The 21539-nt window shown below is 44.7% G+C and overlaps 1 protein-coding gene and 1 long non-coding RNA gene across 2 annotated transcripts; both read left to right on the top strand.

The window, feature by feature from the left end:
* Positions 1 to 1424: 1424 nt before the first annotated feature.
* vax2 (ventral anterior homeobox 2) lies at positions 1425 to 9899 on the top strand. Its single transcript, XM_049731519.1, has 3 exons — positions 1425 to 2166; positions 4536 to 4723; positions 8750 to 9899. The coding sequence occupies exons 1-3, from the start codon at positions 1950 to 1952 to the stop codon at positions 9242 to 9244; spliced, it is 900 nt and encodes a 299-aa protein (XP_049587476.1). The 5' UTR covers positions 1425 to 1949; the 3' UTR covers positions 9245 to 9899.
* A 7881-nt stretch (positions 9900 to 17780) lies between these two features.
* Positions 17781 to 21225, top strand: LOC125979484 (uncharacterized). Its single transcript, XR_007485343.2, has 3 exons — positions 17781 to 17984; positions 20391 to 20917; positions 21152 to 21225. It is a non-coding gene; the product is annotated as an uncharacterized lncRNA (long non-coding RNA).
* Positions 21226 to 21539: the final 314 nt, after the last annotated feature.

Genomic DNA, 21539 nt, shown 5'->3' with positions numbered 1-21539 from the left:
CAATTGATGGCACCAAAACAGGCTGGCGCAAGGTGAAAAATAACGCACGCACGCACGCACACGCACACACACTCTGGCTAAAATCAGCGAGAATGCATCTCCGCTAAAGTGAAATACTGAAATCGTGGCATCGGTGAATTAGTGTGTGTGTGTGTGTGTGTGTGTGTGTGTGTGTGCGCGTGCACGCACAGCAATCAGCCTCCTCTTGTCTCTGCTGAGTGCCGCGTGTGATTGACAGCTCCTATTGATGGCGGCTGAGATTAGGCCGGGCGAAAGGCGTAACGAGCCGGCGCACTGTGCCGTAATGACGACCTTGGAAAGAGAACAAGCAAAACTATAATTATATAATCCCGCAGAAGAAACGCTTGTTTGCTGGAAAGCGTCACAACAACGCGCCGCAGGTGCACGCAGCACCATCAACACAACACAACGCAACACAACACAACACAACACAACACACCCTATAGGCGCGCCTGCCTTGGCCTTCCTGCAAGTCGCCGCTTTACAATCATCTTCCTTTTGCTTGAATTCTCTCGCAGGTTGTTAGGAAATAAATGGGTGATCAGCAACAACAGAGGTCATGTGCCACATACTGGGCATTCGTATTTTCAACAGGGGGTGATATTTTTTAGATAGATTGACATATGATGTATATTTAATATGTACATAGTTTATGAACTAGACGAGGGATAAGGACTATAGATTTTAGATTTTGTACCTTAAGGCGCCGTGGTTCACCGAGTGGTCAATCGGCCTACCATCTTTGGAATGTGGGACGAAACCAGAGCTAATGTCGTTTTATATACGAGGTGGTCGCAGTAAAGTTTGTGAGGTGGTATTTTCCATATATATTCAATGAAATAATTAATGCATTCACTTCTCTTTTTTCTCTGCATGACAGTTTATCATAATAAACGTTTGATAAAAATATTAAATTGTATTTAAAATTAGATTATACAAAATCTTAATAATAATAACAACACAATAATTCATTTATATAAAACTAACATTACATTTAGATTGTAATAAATATTTATATATTTAATTGATGTATACATAAATGACCTATGTGTAATTTCATACAAATATACGTGTGAATGTGTGTATTTTGTGTGCGTGCGTGTAGCCTATCCTTTACAAAATCAGTGGTAAAAATTCTGTTTCATGTTTTTGAATTGCAATGATTGTGTTACAAATCCCCAGTTGAGGGTTTCCTCGCTTTACGACGGTTGTATACGAGAAAAGGGCTGGGGGGGGGGGGGGGGGAGATGTGTGTGTGTGTGTGTGGGTGGGTGGGGGGGGTGGGGGGATTCCCACTCCGCCCGTATTCAGATTTCCGGCTGCGGGGCCACCGAGGTGTGACGTCTTCACGCCTGCCTATATCCGCTCGCCTTCCAATGAGAGCCAATCAGCGAAGACCCGGAAGTGACGCCACTTAGCCGGTGAAGAGGCCTTTACGAATCGAAAAGGAAGACGCAGGACGTGAGAAACTGGTGGCCGAGTGCGCTTCGCTTTCGATTCAAGCGTTTCCAGTTACAAAGTTGTCGCTTCGACTCACGAGAGTCCTGCCCGTGTGTGTTTGCGATTTTGAAGTGGAGGGGGGGGGGGGGGCACCTCCTCTCCTGCTAAAAAAAAAAAAAAAAAAAATCACCCTGCCCCCCCCACCCACTCCTCCTTCGCACCTTGCCTGAATTCCTTCGCCACTTGTCGGCTTCCGTAGTCTCGTTGGACTCGGCTCCCCGAACGGGACTTGGGCATCATGCCGGCCACACACCTGCGGTCCGGTCCGTTTGCGTGCCAGGTGCTTCCACTCTGAGTGGGCTTTTTACTCCCGTGGGGGAGAGGAGTGGAGGGCATGCCCCCCGCGCCCCTCCAAGCGGACGAGAAGAAGTAGAAGAGGAAAGACGGGAGGGAGGAAGGAGGGAAGGAAGGAAGGAAGGAGCTGCATTATGTTCGATCAGGCCGCGATGGGCGATGGGAGCCCCCACCGCTGCGGAGCCAAGCCGCTGTGTCCGGAGCGTGCGGACGCCAAGTGCCGCTCGCCTCTCCACAGCTCGTCGGACACCCCCGGCACGTCGTCGTCCACGCCAACCTCTTCTAGCGAGGACGGCCACGACAAACTTTTAGGAGTGGACCCCGACTACTGCCGTAGGATCCTGGTCAGGGGTGAGTACAGCATACTTGCAACAATCTTCCAAAAAAAAAAAAAAAAGTCTAGTCGGTCACTAAATTCGGTTTTTTTGCAACATATCAATGAACATGATCGCTCCATTTATTTATTTATTTTCTCTAATCACAAACATTAAGCAAAAGAAAAAAGGGGGAGGGTGAGCGGTCTTTGTGTGAGATGTTACACTCTTCAAATTTCTGGCTTTTAAATAACCCAATCATTTGTAAATCCGGTGAGTGTATTTAACTCGGATTTGTTTGTTTTAAGCCCATATTTGGTTATTTTTAACCCCGCAGTTTTAAAAATAGTATATTTAATTTAGTCATCATCTGTCAACGCCCTCCTATACAAGAGGCCATCAGAACGAGTAAAAATAACAATAATGATAAAATACACCCGTAAAACTGAGAAGGTTAAAAACCCTGGACTTTGGCATGTTTGGTGTCAAAACAAGTCATTTGGAAAGTTTTGTACAAAAAAAATGGCTTATTCTGTACAAAACAAGCCTGAAAGTTGGTTCAAACTGAGCCAACAGCAGGCCGGTCCAATTTTTGACCAATATTTCCCCCCCCCCCCCCCCCCCCCCCCCCCCCCAATATATTGAAGCACTTCAAATTGAAAGTGTAAAAGATCCTAAAATGAACTAACTTTATTTGTAACTTAATTTGCGGAAGACTCAAAATGTTGCCAAAAGTGCAATAAGCGTCATATACGTAAAACACAAACCCACAAGAAAATGTGTAAAATTGTTGAGTAAAAAAAGAAAAAAAAAATGCGGTATATGCACCCTGCATGCAAATAACTCGCGCGAGCGTTTTTTTAAATGTAAAAAAAAAAACAAAACGATGACGGGAAAATGGCAGTCCTCAAAACGAAATTTGTGAATAGAAAATGGCGACTATGATCTTGGCTTGTTTTTCCTGCACCGATAAAGGATAATTGCGTGGTTTTGTTTTGTTTGTTTTTTGTCTTCTTCTTAAGGCCGGGGGTCACGCAGAGTTCAGCTTACTCGCTTTCGTTTTTTTTTTTTTTTTTTTTTTTCCCGGCGAGCTTACACATACGCAAGAAAAAAAAAAAAAACACCCGCAGGTCTTGTAGTCAAGCGGCAATGGCGCGTCACCTTTTGCGTCACATTAGCCGTAAAAACAAAAAACAAAACAATGAACAGACTTCTTAGCCAGCAAGTAAATTCACGTTTTTTTGTTGTTGTTGTTATTTTTTTTCCCTGCACATTTCGCACGTGTTTTTGCCTCATTTCAGCGAGTTGCTTGAATCATCTTTAATTCAGGGGATTTTTTTTGGAGTGCACGGCTTCCATATTTCATGATTTCAAACGTGTGGACAAAGAGCGCGACCAACGGCAACAAATAGACGGTGGCTTGGGGGGTTGGGGGCCGGGGGGGCGGCATGGCGATACGATGATGATTCTGGCCACCGATCTGCTCTCTTATTTCTACTTGGAATCAAAACGACTCATACGTCAGGGAATGTTTAGTGAATATCTAATGATGACCCCAAGTGCATGTGAAGCCCTTGGAGACGTTTCTGGCCTATTAAGATTCTGGCCTACAGAAATAAATGTGACTTGACTTGACTAAGTCCCTAAAAGCAAGAGCAGTGTGTCATCTTATTTACAACTGTGTCATTATTCCAAATATTAGCAAGGGGAGTGAAGCAGTAGCCGACCAGAAGGCAAAATAATGTTCCTAATCCAAAATATTTTTAACACTAATGAATAGTGTCAGTGATATGAATACTATTTTTATGTTCCTAATCCAAAATATTTTTAACACTAATGAATAGTGTTAGTGATATTAATACTATTTTTATGTGTGTATTGTGTGTGACTATATTTGTATGTAGGCCAATGTATGTCTGTGTTAGCCTTTTATTATTATCGTTTTGTTATTTTATTATTAATCTGGTGATTTTTATTCGGTGCCGTTGCTAGAGTATAGTAAGAATATTTCATATTTAATCCTTGTTCATGTTGCTGCCTTTTATAATGATAACAATGATAATAATAGTCATATAATAATAATAATCATTATAGTAGCCTATTATTGTCATAACATATGGACAATATTAATATAGCGTATTTATAATTATCCTTTTACATATATGGTACCAATATCGTGTGTGATATTATTATTGCTAGAATTACTAATAGTCACCGTGTTAATGAACAAAGTATTGTTTCAAAATAAATTCAAAGATTATTTCTACAACTTGTTGACAGTAATATTGCCTCCATTATTATCATTCTGACTTGAAAGCTTGGTGGCGAGGTTGAGACCACCTACTGCTGCTGGTACAACGAGTAATGATGACAATGACGCCAGTGTCTTTCCTTGTTGGCGCGCAGATGCAAAAGGCACCATCCGCGAGATCGTGCTGCCCAAGGGCCTGGACCTGGACCGGCCCAAGCGCACCCGAACCTCCTTCACGGCCGAGCAGCTGTACCGGCTGGAGGTGGAGTTCCAGCGATGCCAGTACGTGGTCGGCCGGGAACGCACCGAGCTGGCCCGACAGCTCAACCTGTCCGAGACGCAGGTGAGGAGATCGTGACGTGGCATTAGGAAGAAAGACGGTCATCGCGTTCAATCACGTTGATTATTTTGTTTACAAATGCAAAATGAATACTTCATTCCTAATCATCAACGGAACGGTCCGAGCATGCTGCTTTTATTCATACGAGACCCTAAACGTTTGCTCATCAGGTGCACAAAATTAAGACCGAAAATAATACCAGATGCCAAGTTTAGCATGTGTGTGCATGTAGCCAGTTCAAAGCTCTGATCTATATAATCATCTGACATTCCTGCACAATAAATAAATAAATCAATAAATAGCGCATAACTACGAGAATGGAGTTGTTGTCTTTTAAAGATTACAACTTTAATTTTGTTCTTGTCGCATTGCAACTTTTGAATCTCGCTTAACTCCTTTATGAAATTTTGCGCTACTCGTGCAGTTTAGGATAATGAGGAGGGTCTTTGGGGAAAAAAAAAAAAAATTGTTTATGCAGTGCATACAAAAATTCCACACAAACCTGTTCATTTTTGTTTGGGGGGGATAACGAGTTAAGTCACCAAGAGAAATCATTTTGTATTTTGTCTCCATTAAATTTGAAGTCAATTGATTGTGTCAAGTCAGTTCAAGAGGTAAAGTCAAAATAAACAACTGCAATCCATTTTATTTAGAACCTTAAAATGGGTTAAATTCAAGAGCAAAGCATATCTGGAAGCCAGAGTAGCCTAAATAAAGTTCAGCTGTTCTACTCGACTTTTCTTGAGGTTTCAACAGGTCTGTGTGTGTGTGTGTGTGTGTGTTGGGTGGGGGGGGGAGTTGTCAGTGCCATCACAGTGTGTGTAAGCGCGAGCAAAGTGCCGGCGTTGTCTTCCAGCCTGAACGAGACACGACGACAGCGGCGCGTCGCCATTCGGACTGTGCGCGTATTGTCCGAGCAGATGGCGTCTGGTCGCGCGGAACAGGCCGCCCGCCCGCCCGCCGTGACGCATAGTGGCCAGATTGTGCCGACGCCGGCCGGAAGTCGGGTGAAAAAGGCCTTGCCGCGCGCAAAACTAGACTCCACTTGATGTCGATTGAAGACAAATTGGCACGTAGATTGTTTACATCGATACTTTCTTTTCATAAGATGTGAAATAAGCAATCATAAACAAATGGCAAGTACAATTGGTTTGGATTGGAAAGATGCAAGTGGAGTCAAGTGAGCCGAATCGAATCATTTCATTATCTTGAAATACGTCTTGGATCGTCTTTCGACAAGTTCACTCGCATGTGTGGAAGAGGACAACACAAAACTCCCTGGAACCGAGCCAATCGAATCAATCGAATCGAGCCCCACCATGAAAAGCGAGTCGTCGTTGAATCGCAATGGTTCGTAGCACATTTGTCCCACCGAACGGAGGCTCACTTGAGTGCGGGAGGTCCCAAGAGCGCCCCCTAGTGCCGGCGTGTCGCCTGGCGAGGGGGTTGGGGGCGCCTCGTAACCGTCCCAAGTGCTTTTGTGCTAAGGAGGGATTAGGGCGGCCATATCTATCAGGCCTGGTATAAGACGGGGTTAACCCCCGGCTGAACCTGGCTGCTCTAATGGCGATCGCTCCCGCTCGGATCTTGAGAGAGCCATTCCTTTTTGGACCCAACCGTTCTCTCGCTGGCTCACGGGCGCCAAACTCATTTTGGTCACGGGCCGCATGCGATGGCTGGATTTGTGCGAGTTCGCTTTTTGGAGCAGTTTCAGGCCCACTTTTTGTGACAATTTCCCACGCATTGAAATTAGGCATGACTAGGTCAGGTGTTGTCAAACGTTTTGGGTCAAGTTGACAAAATTCTACGTCTTTGTAAGATTATCTGGCTAAAAAGTACCTTTACACGAATGAACTCAGATTTTTGCAAGACAGTCATAAATTGTAGTCATATTTCATAAAGTGAATTTAAAATATGTATGTACAACTCTACCCTTGATGCCTTTTATTCTCCCAAAAATACAACTCCATATACATCATCGATAAATGTGCCCAAGGAAGAAATTAGACTTATTTATATGCTGCTTTCGAATCCGAGGAGGCGAGATAGGATCGTCTTGGCTTAGTGTAAGCCTAACTTTAATGTCATCACACACATAACCCCTCCAATTAAATAATAAGTAAATAAATAAATAAATTCAAAATACAGCGACAAAGTATTTTTACTTAACGCGGCAGTTAGCCACATTAGCCGGCTAGGCTTAGCCATAAACGTCATAGAGGCATCGAATATTGTAACCATTGAGACTCCTTGAAAAATGAATTCATGTCAAAATATATGTGAGCTTTTCGTAAAACGTCACCATGTTGAACATTTTGATTTTTTACACCCACTAGATGAAATCATTGCATTTTCTTTTGTCCTTTCTTAAGATTCCACAGGTTTAGTGAATGCCGGTCGCTATTTGGATGGCAACCCATTTGTAGTGCGGGGCTCCAGAGAAGCTTTTTATTTTATTTTATTTTATTTTTTTTATTATTACACAATTATTTTGACTAGGAGAATAGTGTGGACCCTAACATGAAATTGTAGGAGCCCAAGTAGAACATTTTGAGACCAAACATTGACAATGAACACATCTTATTGTCACTCATTTTCAGTGTCATGGGCTGAACATAAATGTGCTAAATTTTGTCAACAACCAAAAATATTCAAGAATTATATTAAAAAAAAATATATATATATACGAATGTATATATACTAGTTGCATTCGCTCGAGTAGCTAGAGCACATTTACTACAGTACATAAAGTAGCTCAACGTCATTGAAAGTAGCCTACAACATTTAAAGGCACTTCCACATTTTTAAGCAAAGAAATGAAAAGTAGCTTACTAAAAATTGAAAAGCACTTTCTATGCCAGAAGAAAAATTTGGAAAACGTGTTTTGAAAAGTACTTGATATAGCAGCAGTTACACAAGTGCAGACTGGAAAAACTGCGTTTCCCAGGTGCTTTCATTGACCAGAAAGTCCTTTTTATTTATTCCTGCCGCACTTTGGCGCCATAGTGGCAAACTTGCGCTTGGCGACGCCCGGCCCGGCCCGGCCCGGGGCAAAATACAGGTCATGCCATATCCAGATCCCTCCCGGTAATCTGTGCCCTAGCGCTGAACCCTGGATCCCATTAAAAAGGATTTACGTGCAATAGTGTAGATGTAGCAAAGGCAGCTTTGCTTTCTTTTCCTCTCATCAATTCCCCTCCAATCAAATCCCTCGCCATGGATAGTTGCTGAGGCCCCGCCCCTCCCCCGGGCCGGCCAAACGTGTAGTAAGAGCTTTTTATGGAACTTCGGCTCGAGTCGGGCCCTGCCAGCCGCCCGGCGATCTCATTATGGGCGTCACGGCCGACTCATGAGCTCACTCGCTGGAGCCCCCGGCGACCCCGCCCTAAGCGTGCGGCGATAGCGTCTGGCGTAAACGTTTTATCTAGTCGGTAAGCAAAGTCCGGCTAGCGTATGCTCCATCTGGTGCTGCGCTAAACATTCACTTCATCTGAATTCAAGCATAGGCCTACATTGGATTTCGAACAACTTGAAACATTCCTGTTAACGCAACATCTTTTTACTAGCGTCTGCTAAACGTTTTCTAGCTAGCTAGCTAGCTAGTTAGCTAGCTAGCGAGCACTTGTCTCTAAATGGTGTGTTTGCTTCAAATTGTTTGTTTGCCACGGCCAGTGGCACTTGAATGTAAAACTGACATACAAAGCCAAAGAGAATGAACCATTGGAGATATGAAACTCAAACCTTTATTTTGATCCAACTCAAGAACTTAATGCGAACTTATGAAGGGAAATGCGAACGAAAATAAGGCCTCGGCCGTTCAGTGTTGAAGGAAATGGATCAATATGTGCAACTAGAGTTCCAATACAAATTGTTCTAATTGGCCGCTGTCTGCTTTTACGCGACTGCTCGAGTAAAAAAAAAAAAACAAAAACATTTCCATTTGAACACCTGAAGAGATTCAGTCAAAAATGCAGGCAACGTTCGCATTTGATTCTTTTTCAAGGTTTGTTTGTTTGCTGACCGCTGCAGGTGAAGGTGTGGTTCCAAAACCGTCGCACCAAACAGAAGAAGGACACCAGCAAGGATTCGGACAAGCGCACGTCGTCTTCTTCCGAGTCTTTGGCCACCTGCAACATCCTGCGTCTCCTGGAGCAGGGGCGGCTCCTGTCGGGCCCCGCGCCGCCCACCCCGTCCCCCCTGCTGGCGCCGCCGCCGCCGCCGCACCCGGCCAACGGTTCTCTGCTGAGCGGCGGCTCCAGGGGCGGCTCCTCGGCCTCGCCCGGGATGGGCGGCGGCAGCCCCCCCGGCTCGCTGGCCTTTGGGCTGCCCTTGCACGCTTTGGGCGGTACCCCGGCGCCGCCGCCGCCGCCTCCGCCGCACTCCCTCTGCTTCTCAGTGCCTCTGCTAGGCGGCGCCCATCACGAGCTGACCTCGGCCTACGGCTGCGGCTCCTCGGCCTTCGAGCCGTATATGAGGATGGACCGCAAGGAGGCCGATCTGGGCGGCAAGAAAACCGTTTCCTAAAGTGACTGGAGCGGTATCGTGCTGTTTTGCTACGCTTTTGTCGGCTCGGTGCGCGATTGTGAGCGCGCCAATGGCAGACAGGGACGGACGGCATGGAGTGCTTTTCGTGCTGTGAAATTTCAGAAGAAATGCTCAGGCTGTGTTTGCAATCACTTGGCCATCTTGTTCAAATGCGCGCTGAGTGCAGTGCCTGGGAAAGTGGGAGTGGCTCGGGGGTAGCGCCCCCCCCCCCCACACCTGACTGTGCTTTGCGTGTCCTCAAACTTTGAAAAATACTTCCAATTCTTAAAGTCCAGTGAAATCCAAGTGGAAATGGACTGAGTTAGTCAGTCACATGTTCATTCAATCATAAATAAGTCATAGAGTGTCACAAATAAATGAAATAAATATTTTAATTCACTAATAAATAAGTAAATAATGAATTGTAAGAAATAAATTCATTTCATGAAAAAAATGGATAAAATGGTTCAAAAGAGGTCAAATAAAATGTCCTTCCATAGCCAACATGAAAATACTGTTTAGTTTGTAAAATGATGATGATCAAAATTCCGGGAACATCAAATGCGTGATTCCAAACACAGCCTATGCGAGAGAAAAAAAGAAAGAGAACTTGTAGCATTTAATTGTCTTATTTAAATATGTTTGTGGTTCTTGATTTGCTTGTGTTTTGTGCGTGAACTAATCCTGTGGTAGCTCCCGTTCTGATGGTTTGCTTAAAAAGACAGCAGAAGCGCAACAGCTCAGGCCAACACTGAGCCCGTTTGCAAACATCTCTTTGATTTACTTCCTTGGCGCCGACCGCCGTGGCCGCCCGCCCGCCAGCCCGCCCGCCTCCCTTCCGTTGTCGTGCTTCAGCACAGGCCACTTTTCTTGAATTCATTCAATTTTACACCGATTCTTGCCATTCACTATGTGTGTGTGTGTGTGGAGGGGGGGTCCAATTGTATGACCTTTGGCGCCTGCCTTGTGGCATCTCAGGGCGTTAGCCCCGAAATACGCACATTCCAAAGATTAGGCCCGATTTCTAGAGAAGCGTTGAGGTCCACTCATGAAAAATCCCGCAACACATTTGGCCTCGGCTTCTGATCGGATTTGTTGGTCTTCACGTTCCGAGCACTTTATGTTTGCGCTGAGCCGCCGCAACTCAAATGCAGTTTCCATTCTTCACCTCCGTTGGTTGGACTGGCCCGCCTTCAGTCACAGCCTCGCAATTGCCAAACACTTCACCGGGAGCTCTGGACTTCTTTGCCGCTTCTGGATGTAGGAAGCAGTCCTCTGATGTGTGGACTCTTTTTTTTTTTGGTTTTGAAACAGGCAGCGATTGTCCGTAAGCGCCCTCCCCTCAAATATCCAGCGCAAAGAGGCAACGTCGCCTTTTGCGTGTTCCCAAAACCTGTTGCATGTGAGGGCGGACCTCAGGGACACAATTCAGGATTACACACACACGACTGAAACACACACACACACACGCACGACCAAAACACGCACAAACACACGTACACACACGACTGAAACACACACAGACGCATGACGGAAATACACACACAGACACACACATGACTGACATATGCACACACACACACACACACATACACACGAGTGAAACACACACAGACTCACGCACACACAGTCTGGCTATTACAAAATAAACAAAATAACTACAACTAAAATTGAAGCAACATTTTTGTTTACAAACTAAACCATAAACAGAAAAGCTTTTAAAGAAAACTAATTATGGTGAAAATGTACTTTGCTTTTGTCTTTTGGGATTCATTTGAAATGTATTTATTCCGATATTGTCGCGTGTCCAAAAAAAAAAAAAGGAAGGTCAGAAAATCCTTTGAGAATTGTACTTTACTTCATTACGCAATACTTGGTTAGCTTTTTTTTTTAAAGAATCGGGGCGAGGCTCTGAAAATTGATTCAAAGTGAATTTCCAAAACAAATGTCGGACTGAAATGCTCACATGCACTTCCAACAGCCACTCATGAATGCAGATTTTTTTTTTTTTTGTTCCACTCGTGCACTACTCAAAAACTCTCCTACACATTTGTGAAATGCTCTCAGACACACTGCTGATAATTTATGATTTTTTTTTTTTTTTTTTGGCCTATGCACACACGTGAAACTCAAACACAACTGCAAAGGTCGCACACACTCTAGTGAAAGATTTTTGCTCGCAAATCAACACTTTTTTTTTTTTTTTTTTGCGTTCAAGAACACTCCTGAGACGCTCCCACAGAAACTACCGGAATTTATTTTTTTAATTTTGCAGTCACTCAAATGTCTGGGTTTTTGCTCACCGAATTGCATATTTCAGGAGCGTTTGGGTGCCGCGTGTGCGATCCTGAGCGATCCCCCCGAAGGCGCCTCCGACTTGCACCCGGCCACTTGTGGAAGCGCCTCTCGCTCGCTGGCTGGCTGGCTGGCTCGCTCACTGGCTGGCTGGCTGGCCGGCCGGCTGGCTGGCTGGCGTTCCTTCCACTTGCTCGGCCTCCCCTTTTCACTACACTCACTCACTCTTTTGTTTTTGTACATAGCTCTAAATGTACATAGAGCGTTTTATATATATGCATATATATAAGTGAGTCTTTCTGTGTGGTTGGAAGAGAAAAGAAAAGAAAAAAATCCTTTCTAAATATGCTTAACGCTACTTTGTCTCTTGAACATTTTGCACTTATTTAAAGAGGATTTAGTCTGTTTTCTGGCCTGACCTTTCTATTCACAATCGGCCGTGATATTGTACAATAATGTATATGTACTTTGATTCATATAATTATATGTCTATGTCATTTGCCTCCTGTCTACTGTGTCATTTGTCCTTGCACTGACACTTCAATATTTCCTATTTCAACAAATTTACATGTTACATATTGAATCAAAATAGTCTTGCTTTGGAAATATGTGTGTTTATATGCGTATATGTACATATGTATCTATATATCTATGTATATATGCATATGTACATATGGATAGATCTATGTATATATGTATATATGTATACATATACATATATAATTATATTTAATATATATATATGTTAAAATATATATATATGCTAACATATATATATATTTAAAAAATATATATATATATATATATATATATATATATATATATATACATACACACACACATACACACACACACACACACACACACACACACACACACACGAGAAATCTTCCCAAACTGTTTTCCTTTCTCAGCTCTGTCACTCTGATTCCTTAGTTATTTACAAAGCATAAAGTGACATGTCCTTGGGCATTTAACCGGCAGAAAAATAGCAACATTACACAGATGGTCTAGCAGAAAACAATTTGTAGTTCTTTGGAGCAAATAGCAAACATATTAAGTGGATCACAATTTTCTACCTAGAGGTCAAATCACTAAATGTACTTCTTTAAATTTCAATTGATGTGAAAGAGTAGTTGCGGACTGGAGGCAAAGACATGCACACAAAGGTGCACACACACACACACACACACACACACACACACAAGTCGTGGGCCCAGACGTCAGCATGAGGCACTTGCACACACTGGGACAATTGAGCGGCAGGGTGCCAATTATGGTGATTGGCACCTCTATTTGAGCGAGGACGGGCCTGCAGAAAGGGGACCAGATGGGTGGCCTGTTCTGCAGCTTGGGCCTAGCTCAAACACATCACAACATTGTCATCGTCCCATCAGGTGCGCCCGGACCAGGAAATCGGCCAAAGGTACCATTCTGACAACACACACACACACACACACACGCACACACTTGTTGATTTGGGCCTCATTTGCGAGCAAAGCCAGCACGAAGGCCCGGCTTTCGGAGTTTATGCTGCTGCAGTGTGCTAAGAATTTTTTTTCTTTTCTTCCACCCTCTCCAGTCAGCTTAGAAAATATCACTGGCGACAATTGTAAATGTTAGGCTTGTCTCAATTAGCAGAAAAAAGGAACTTTTGTTGATTTAATGACGTTTATTTGAATTAAAGTCGATAACAGGTCGCCGACAGAAACTCCAAATGGTGACGAAAATGCAAATGTTTCTCTCTTTGTGCACATGATGAAAAGTGATCACAATTTATTTTACTCGTATTTAAAAAAAAATAATAATAATTCATTGCTTTTCCAATTTGATCCTCCAAATATCAGTCAAGATGTCCAAAACGGCTATGTGCGTACCTACGCGTTCAGATAAGCTCAAAGTTTGGACAACCCTTCAGGAATGCACCTCCCTCCCTCCCTCCCTCCACCCTTCTTGCATCCCTCTGTCCTCTCCCTTTCTCCAAAGCAGCTCAGGCTCCCAGCAGGTGGGTGGTGAGGGCCTCCACTAATTAGGGTCACTAATTGGGGGTCGGTCGGGCCAGGGACCCCTCCACACCTGCATGGTCATGTGACATTCAAAGAGGTGCGCAAAGGTCAAGGCTTTGGATTAGTTGCATTGGGAAGGCAGAGAAAAGGGCAGGAAATCCAGAATTAAGGAATACGCTTCTCCCGAGGCTTGCTGGAAAAGAGTTCCTCCTCCTCCTCATCCTCAACACGCATTATATATATATATATATATATATATATATATTGCATGTATATTTTGGGGTGTAACAAAAACATTTGAATTGGAATATCGCTTTTGTTTTAAAAGATGAAGTGCATCACGTTGAATCTTGAAAATATATCCAAATCTGTATTTAATTAGCTTTTATCGGAGAGAAATATCTTTGAAGGAAATAGTCACATTTACTCATTACCTACTCATTACAAATAAAAAAATAGAAAAAAAATATATATATATATATATATATATATATCCCCCAAAAATAATATATATGTATATATATTTTTTTAATTTATATATATTTATTTTATATATATATACTATATTTATATTTTATTTATATATATATATATATATATACTGTATATGGACATGGAATGTATGTATATCTACGTATAATATATATCTTATCTTACAAAAGGCAGAAGAGCGCAGAGAAGTGCAAGACCACTCGCAAGGGATTTCAGGTCAAAGGTTAATTGCCAGGTGACCCCCCCCCCCCGCCAGTGGGCGGGGCTAGCTCAGCATTGGCCCGGAGCCGGCCCCGCCCCTCCCTTCGCGCTGATGTCGGCTTGTTTTGACAGCGTTCACGCAGAGTCGGCTGAAGGGGGAAAAAAAAAAAAAAAAGACTGGCGGTTGCATTCCTCTGACCCTTCCAGTTTGAGGAAACGAGGCTGTTTGAATAGAAAGCGTTTCCATTAAAGTATTTTCGAATGCGGCTTTTATCATGTCATTGAACAGTCGCTCTTTGTCGGGTCCGTGGAGTCGCGGCGGCGCCGCCGCAACCTTGCATTTCCCTCGTTGATGAAAATATTTGAAAAGGCGCACGTTGAGGCCAGCGTTGGCACGGTAGAATCGTGTTTGTCAAGGCCCGGCGCGGTCAGACACAAACAGGCATTTAGAGCGAGAATTGCAGGCTGACCCGCGGCCGGCGCCCGCGTTTTGTGGCGCTTTCCAATTTGCCAAGCTTTCAAAGCGGCGAATGAATGTTCAGTCGGCGCACAATATTGCACATTGTGTTTTTGCCCTTCCGCACAATGCGGCTGGTGGATGAGAAGGCGAGGCCTCGCCTCCCGCTTTTCACCAACCCGAGCTGCCAATTTAGCTGATTCAAGGCCGCCCGGCCTCGTGTTCCGACACGCATTTTGCGCGGAAGTTCGCCGCTTGCCCGCCGACGAATGTGCAATACGACGTACAGTGAGCAACTTCGCAATGACTTTGTATCACTACACAACTTGAGTCATTTCAGTTGTTTTTATGGCAACAATGTTTGTCAGCGCAACCAAGGTAGTACCGTGTTTTTCGGACTAGAAGTCCAGGGCGCTTGCGTGTGTTGGCTCAGATGTTGAGCTCTTGATTTGTGAAACAAAGAGCCGGTTATCAAACCCATGTCTTGCCTGGTACTTTGGTAACGCTACAATATCGTTGCATCTGTGGAATAATTGGATTGGAACTGTTGAATTTTGTCGAATAAATTTCCCCCAAAAGGCCATTTATACTCCGGGGAGACTTGTATATGTTTTTTTTTCCACTTTATTGTGCATTTCATGGCTGATGCGACCTATATTCCGGAGCGACTTTTAGTCCGAAAAATACGGTAGGTTGTTTTTCCTCTTAGCTCAAAGTCAGGCTTCAATGCGAGGGACAATTTGTTTTTCTCGTGAAAAGCAAGAAAGACCGTTTTCACGACGGCAAAACTTCCAACATTTGGTTGAGTTTCCCAACCTGTCAAATTTTAACTTTATGAGTGCACCTGACATTTTTCTCTTTGCAGTGTACAGCCCCCCCCCCCCCAAAAAAAAAGAATCATACAGTGGCATTCAACTTTATCTTTCACGTGATTCGATTTTCATCTTCTGCGCCCACCCGCACCATTCACGGTGGAGTAAAAAAATAAAATACATAAATGAAGAATTACTGTAACTATTGTATACAACAACAATCACGTCTTTGTGTGTGTAAACGTCGTTATTTTCTTCCACTGGAATGCAACAATGAAGACTCTCGTCAGTCATGAATGAAGTTTGAAGCAGATATTCATCCCGCTGATTTTGTTTTTCTACATTACACTTTACTCGTAGCCTTGTATTTTTTCTTTATTTTTCTTTTAATGTCTGACTGCATTTCCATGGCAACAATTGGAACGGGCAAAGTGGGCCAAAGCGAAGCAAAAAACCTTTACGGCTGCATTGTTGTGACCAGTTCCTCTTTTTTTCTGAAAATCCACATATCAAAGTCAAAGTCAAAGTCTCCTTTATTGTCAATTATAACAAATGCCCAATAATAAAAAAAAAAATCCTTGTAAAATTTTTTTACAAACCCCAAAAAGCTTTCAAAAATGCTGATAAGCATTTCGTATTTTCAGTATATCTTTTTAAACATTTAGAATAATTCCCACAAATCTATATGCTAACATACAATGGTAGAGGTAAAAGAAACCTTTCGGCACTTAAATTTTTTTTAACAACCCCCAAAACGCTTTCAAAAATGCTGATAAACATTTAGTATATTTATTAAATATTTAGTATATTTTCCACAAATTTATATCCACAGACATCAAACATTACATAGCTTAACGGGTCTGCTAGCTTGATGCTAACATACAATGGTAAATGCTATGGACGGGCTAACAACCAGCAAAAAAAAAAAAACTGTTGAAAGACAAACGGAATGAATGTTGCACTTGTAGGCTTTCTATTTATCCTTCGTTTGGGCTTCTCGCTCTTCGGGGTCACAGCAGGTTGCCCTCATTAGTACCGGGGGGTCAGTCTGTCACCCTACTTGCACCGCCCTCCCCTCCCAAAAAAAAAACACAAAAAAAAAAACACAACGACCACACACAACACAAACAGGATGGTAACCTCTAACCTCAAGATCTTCATGCTGTTCTTTGCTTTAAAAATGGAGAAAAAAAAAGGCCAAAACACACACAACTTCTTCCTGGTCACACTCACAGAGGGCGCTAAAGAGGCCCAAGCAGAAGTGGGGAGGGGGGAGCAAGCCACTCTGTTTTTCAACCGACGTGTGAACAAAAGCTGGGCCAAAGTGGCGGAGCACAGCCCGGGGTGTTTACTGCGCTCGTATCTATAACCAACAAATCAGCCATGGCACCCCAAAGCGCACGCGCACACACACAACTTCACAGCGCCCCCACCCACCCCAGCCCACCCCAGCTCCCCCACTGCCTGCCCCCTTTTCCGTCATTGGAAGCCTCGAATGAAGGAAACGTCCATCTGGGTGTGATCAGCAATTACGGAGGGAAGCTGTCAGCATGCATTAAGGCCTGCAGGGAAGGCGGGCGTGTTCCCGCGGCTTTTATGATGGGGTAGGGGGGGGCAAAGTGATGTGGTGAAGAAAAAGCTTAATTTTCCTCGACTTGGCCCAAACTATTCAAATATATCTGGCTTTTTTTTTTTTTTTTTTGCTGATCTATGCCTGAACGCAGCAAGCTTTTAGCGCAAGATCGGCATTTTCCATGTCATGCCTGCATCGTATTTTCAACTGGTCCAGGTCGTGAAGTAACAAAGCAGCCCCAGAGTATTAGTCTTCATTTTCTTTTTTGTCAAACGACTTGTTACACTGAAACTTTCCCAAAACGGCAGTCGTAACGACGACGCGGCCCGCATCGACGACGGCTCCGACGGTCCCGATGTAAGCGATACGCCGGAAAGTGGACGCAGCTCGTGGCTGGCCCCCTTTTGTCGCTGCTCACTGGCACAGGCGGTGATTCCCTGTAACACTTGAGCTGCCACCGGTGTTCTCAGGGCACAAAAGCGCCATCATTAACTTTTTGCTCCGTCGGAATGCTGCTGCACGGCGGCCAACAAGCCCCCCCCCCCCCTCCCTCTCCTCCCCCGCCTCGCCCCCCTTTTTTCGGCTCGCCCTCATTTACTAAGACCAGGTGTGCAGACCCACAACAAGAGGGAGGGGGAGCATCAGTGCGCACTATTTATTCACTGAGGTCTTTCTCAAGGTCTTGATTGGGTCGTTTGTTTGCTCAACTACCGATTGGCCGGCGAGCAAATGAAAAGTCGGCCGACGGGACAAAGACAGTGCGCGTGTTGTTGTTTTTTTTGCGCCGGGGTGCTCCTGTGGCATTCGCCAGCCGCTATGCATTGAATACCGCCAAGGCCGCCGCCGATGCGTCACATGGGGACGAAAGGGGGCGGGGCCAGCGGAAGGTCATTGAAAGTCGCAGGTGGGAGAAATCCATTCCAATTTCACTTTATTGCTCGGAAACCTTTTTCCGTACTGCAATTCATGTTGTGTATTTTAGGTCCTATCATATTGAGTTTTTTTGCATCCGTGCTACATTTTGCCATTTTTTTTTCGTGGCGGTTGTGGTAGACGATTGATTGCTGTCCTTTTTGCGTGTTTCCCCACGGAGGACACTGCACGCCCATCCGTGTGTGGTTGCCGCATCGGATCCGGGAGGGCTCATGTGCAAGAAACTGTGAATTCTGTGTGATGTGTCACTTTGAATCCGGTCCCAGAGAATGTGTGAATGACTCATTGTGAGTGCGTGTGTATGTGTGTGTGAGGGTAATTGGGAGGCGGGCGGGCGGGGTACCGGGTCGGGCCTGGCAGGTTGAGCGAGTTGCTTAAAAACTCTTTTCAGGGGAGACGCAGCAGGCGTGGGGGCCGGTGGAGGGGGTGGGGTGGGGTGGGGAGACCAGGACTAATTGGCACTAATTGAATTGGATGTGCTGATCAGATGGGAGGCTGTGGAAGTAATCGGAGTTGTCACAGTAGATAACGCAGGGCTGTCCCAGAGTGTCCGCCTCATGTGACAGCCTGTAACATAGCCTGTGAGAGGGCAGCGGCCCCCTTTGTCCACGCAACAAAGGTTGCCAACTACAGCGAGCGGCGAGCGGGAGGCGGGGGGGCAAACAGGCGAGGAAGTCAGCAAAGAGAATGAACAGGACGCTCCAAACAAGCGCAGGCGGCTTGTTTGCAAATGCAGCGAGGGAGACGGACGGACGGACGGACGGACGGACGTTCCAGGGTCCGCACCGCTTCTCGGACTTGAAAAAGGCTGCAATGCAAGTCAGACGTTCCTCTGCAAATTTTATTCGTATTTACAAAAAGTGTCAATGGGCAGCAAAATACCTTTGGAGGACTTTGCAGCAAAACTATTTTCCAAACGCAAGTGCTTGACCGTTCCGTGGAAAGAAAAAAAGAAAAAACAGATCAACTTCAACCAAGTCCGCAGGCACTGCTGTCCAATTAAGCAACATTTCTCAGCGTGCACATCTGACTCACGCGCACACACACACACACATGTATACACACACGCACACGCCATTCACGAGAGAGTGGCTAGCGAATTTGCGTCGGCTCGCGCACCTCGGGAGGACTGAGACGTGCGAGTGTGCGGGACTAAGCCCTGGCGAAACCTACTGCGAAGGTCACCACCTTTACAGAATCAGCGCCTCTGCTTGGCAGGGCTAATGGCGGGGCCCCGCAGCTGCACAGGGACCGGGAGGGGGAGGGGAGGGGGCGGGGGGCACATGAAGAGTGCAGAAAATGAAGGACAAAGCGTGAGATAAATGGGAGGCAAGTTGGAGATCTCCCGAGTTCAGTGTTGCCTCGCTTGATGGTGCGCTTGAGGTCCCACAAGGGGTAGCAAGACAGTTTTTCTTTTCTTTTGACTCACTTTGTTTTTTGTGAATTGCTTCAATTTATTTCCGTTTTTATCCGTTTATATATATATGTAATTAGTATTCATTTCATTTTTACTTATAATTATTCTTTTAAATTATATATATATATATATCTCCAGCAAATACATTTTAGTATTAATATTATTGCTTTCTTGTACAATTGTTGTACTGTCAATTTACGTTCCAGTTGGCACTGACTGCACTCCTTTTGTTGTTGCCATAATTTAATAGCAAAAGATTTAATTGACAACTAGACACAATCCGACTGTAACTCCAAAGTCCAAAGTGCCGCATGTGTTCTTCTTGGGTCGCTCTTTCCATGGCAGGTGGTGGCAACTGCTAGGTGTCAGATGGCAGCGTTAGAGTGACACCTACAGAGCGGACTGAGCTGACTCACAAATGTTTCTTTTCTTCACTTGTTGTCATGTGGACAGACAAAATAGTTTTGTTTTGCATATAATTGAAGATAATATGCATATTGGTCCACTGAATGGACCTGGAAATATCTCCAACGAGCTTTGGCTGTCCAAATAAGAAACAAGCACAATTCATTCTTTTTGTGAGGACAAAAGATAAAAACCACACGGTTTGTAATTATAGGACAAATGGTGTTGTGTTGGTTTTTTTTTTTTTTTTTTGTTCCTAACCGATTAACAAGAAACATCCAGACCAATTCTTCTGACATCTAAAAGGAGAACATTCATTCGCTCGCTCGTTCGTTCGTTCGTTCGTTCGTTCGTTCATTCTTTTTATTTATTTACTGTCCATGGTTTTCTCTATTTATTTATTTATCCATCCCTCTATTTATTTTTTTATGTATTTGTTTGTTTATCTATTTATTTATTTATCCCTCTATTTATCTGTTTATCTATTTATTTATTTATGGCTCTATTTATTTATTGATTGATTTACTAACCATGGTTTTCCTTCTCTTCATGTAGGCACTGATCAATTTCTCCCACCTTAATATCCTGTTTCTAGCCCTGGACGGCTTTTGAGATCTGTTTTTTTTTCCTGCGGGAGCGGACGATGAAAGAACGGTGCGGGGCCACGCTGATTTCCGAGCAGCGCGCAAACGGCGGCTACGACGGAGTCACCAGAAGGCCAGCCGTGTCTGCGAGGCGCCGCTGTCAAGAAGCATCTCTCGTCTCATCTGGGCTCTGCCTGGCATCCTCCTCCGCCATTTCCTGGGAATACAGATGGCGTCAGCCACCATCTTGCGAAGGGACACGACTGACGTGGATCACCACCCCGGTGGCCTCCCGTTGACCCAAGTTGTGCCATCTCTCTAAAACCCCAATAATCCAATCACGCCGCCGTCGTCGCTGAGCCGCCGCGGCCGAGTCTCTGTCACGCCTTCGAAGATCTCCACGGTGGCGCTCACGTGCTTTAGCGGTGTTACGAGCCACCCACGTGGGTCCTTGGCTCTCTGCCTGGAGACGCCCGTGCCTCCCAGAGCTGCAACAAGGTACAACTATTTTGTTACGAGTTAGTCTGGGTGGCAGGCCAATGAGTAAAACAGGAAGCAAGTCAAGCAAAAGTGGCCAAAATGTCAGGTACTCCAAAATAATGATACGTGTAGGATTCAGGGGAAAGCTGAGTTTGGGGGGTGGCTATCGGTTGGAATCGTCACGTCTGTGAGAAAAAGCTTCTTGACCCATTTGTTGCCCTGTTCCTGTTGTGTTCCTGTGCCTGCTATCAGGAGGAGGAGAGACTGAAGCGCAATCCCGATTCCCCCGTTCACGTCTCGTCTCGTCTCGAGAGAGGAAACACACATGTAAGTCAAATGTATTGCTCTTCATGGTTAGATGAGAACTTCCACACGTGGCTCCAATGACGTGTTCTCAGTTGTCGCTTCACGTCGACTAGAGCGCGAGCAATTTGGTCTGCTTAACCCTTCCAAAGAAGTTTTCGGGTTTAGCGGAGGGAATGGGATTGGGCTTGGGCTTAACAGCGAAAGCATAGAAATAGGATAGAGTGCCGAGAACTGATCCCAGCGGGACTCCCCGAGTGACGTAGCAATATTGCCCTGGTTTACATGGTGCGTCCACTTTGACGGATCAAATCCAGACCCCAAAAATGCTGAGGCT

The sequence above is a fragment of the Syngnathus scovelli genome, chromosome 1, assembly GCF_024217435.2.
Source record: "Syngnathus scovelli strain Florida chromosome 1, RoL_Ssco_1.2, whole genome shotgun sequence".
NCBI lineage: Eukaryota > Metazoa > Chordata > Actinopteri > Syngnathiformes > Syngnathidae > Syngnathus > Syngnathus scovelli.
Note: the sequence above shows the minus strand (reverse complement) of the source record. Positions and strands in the feature narration are given on the sequence as shown.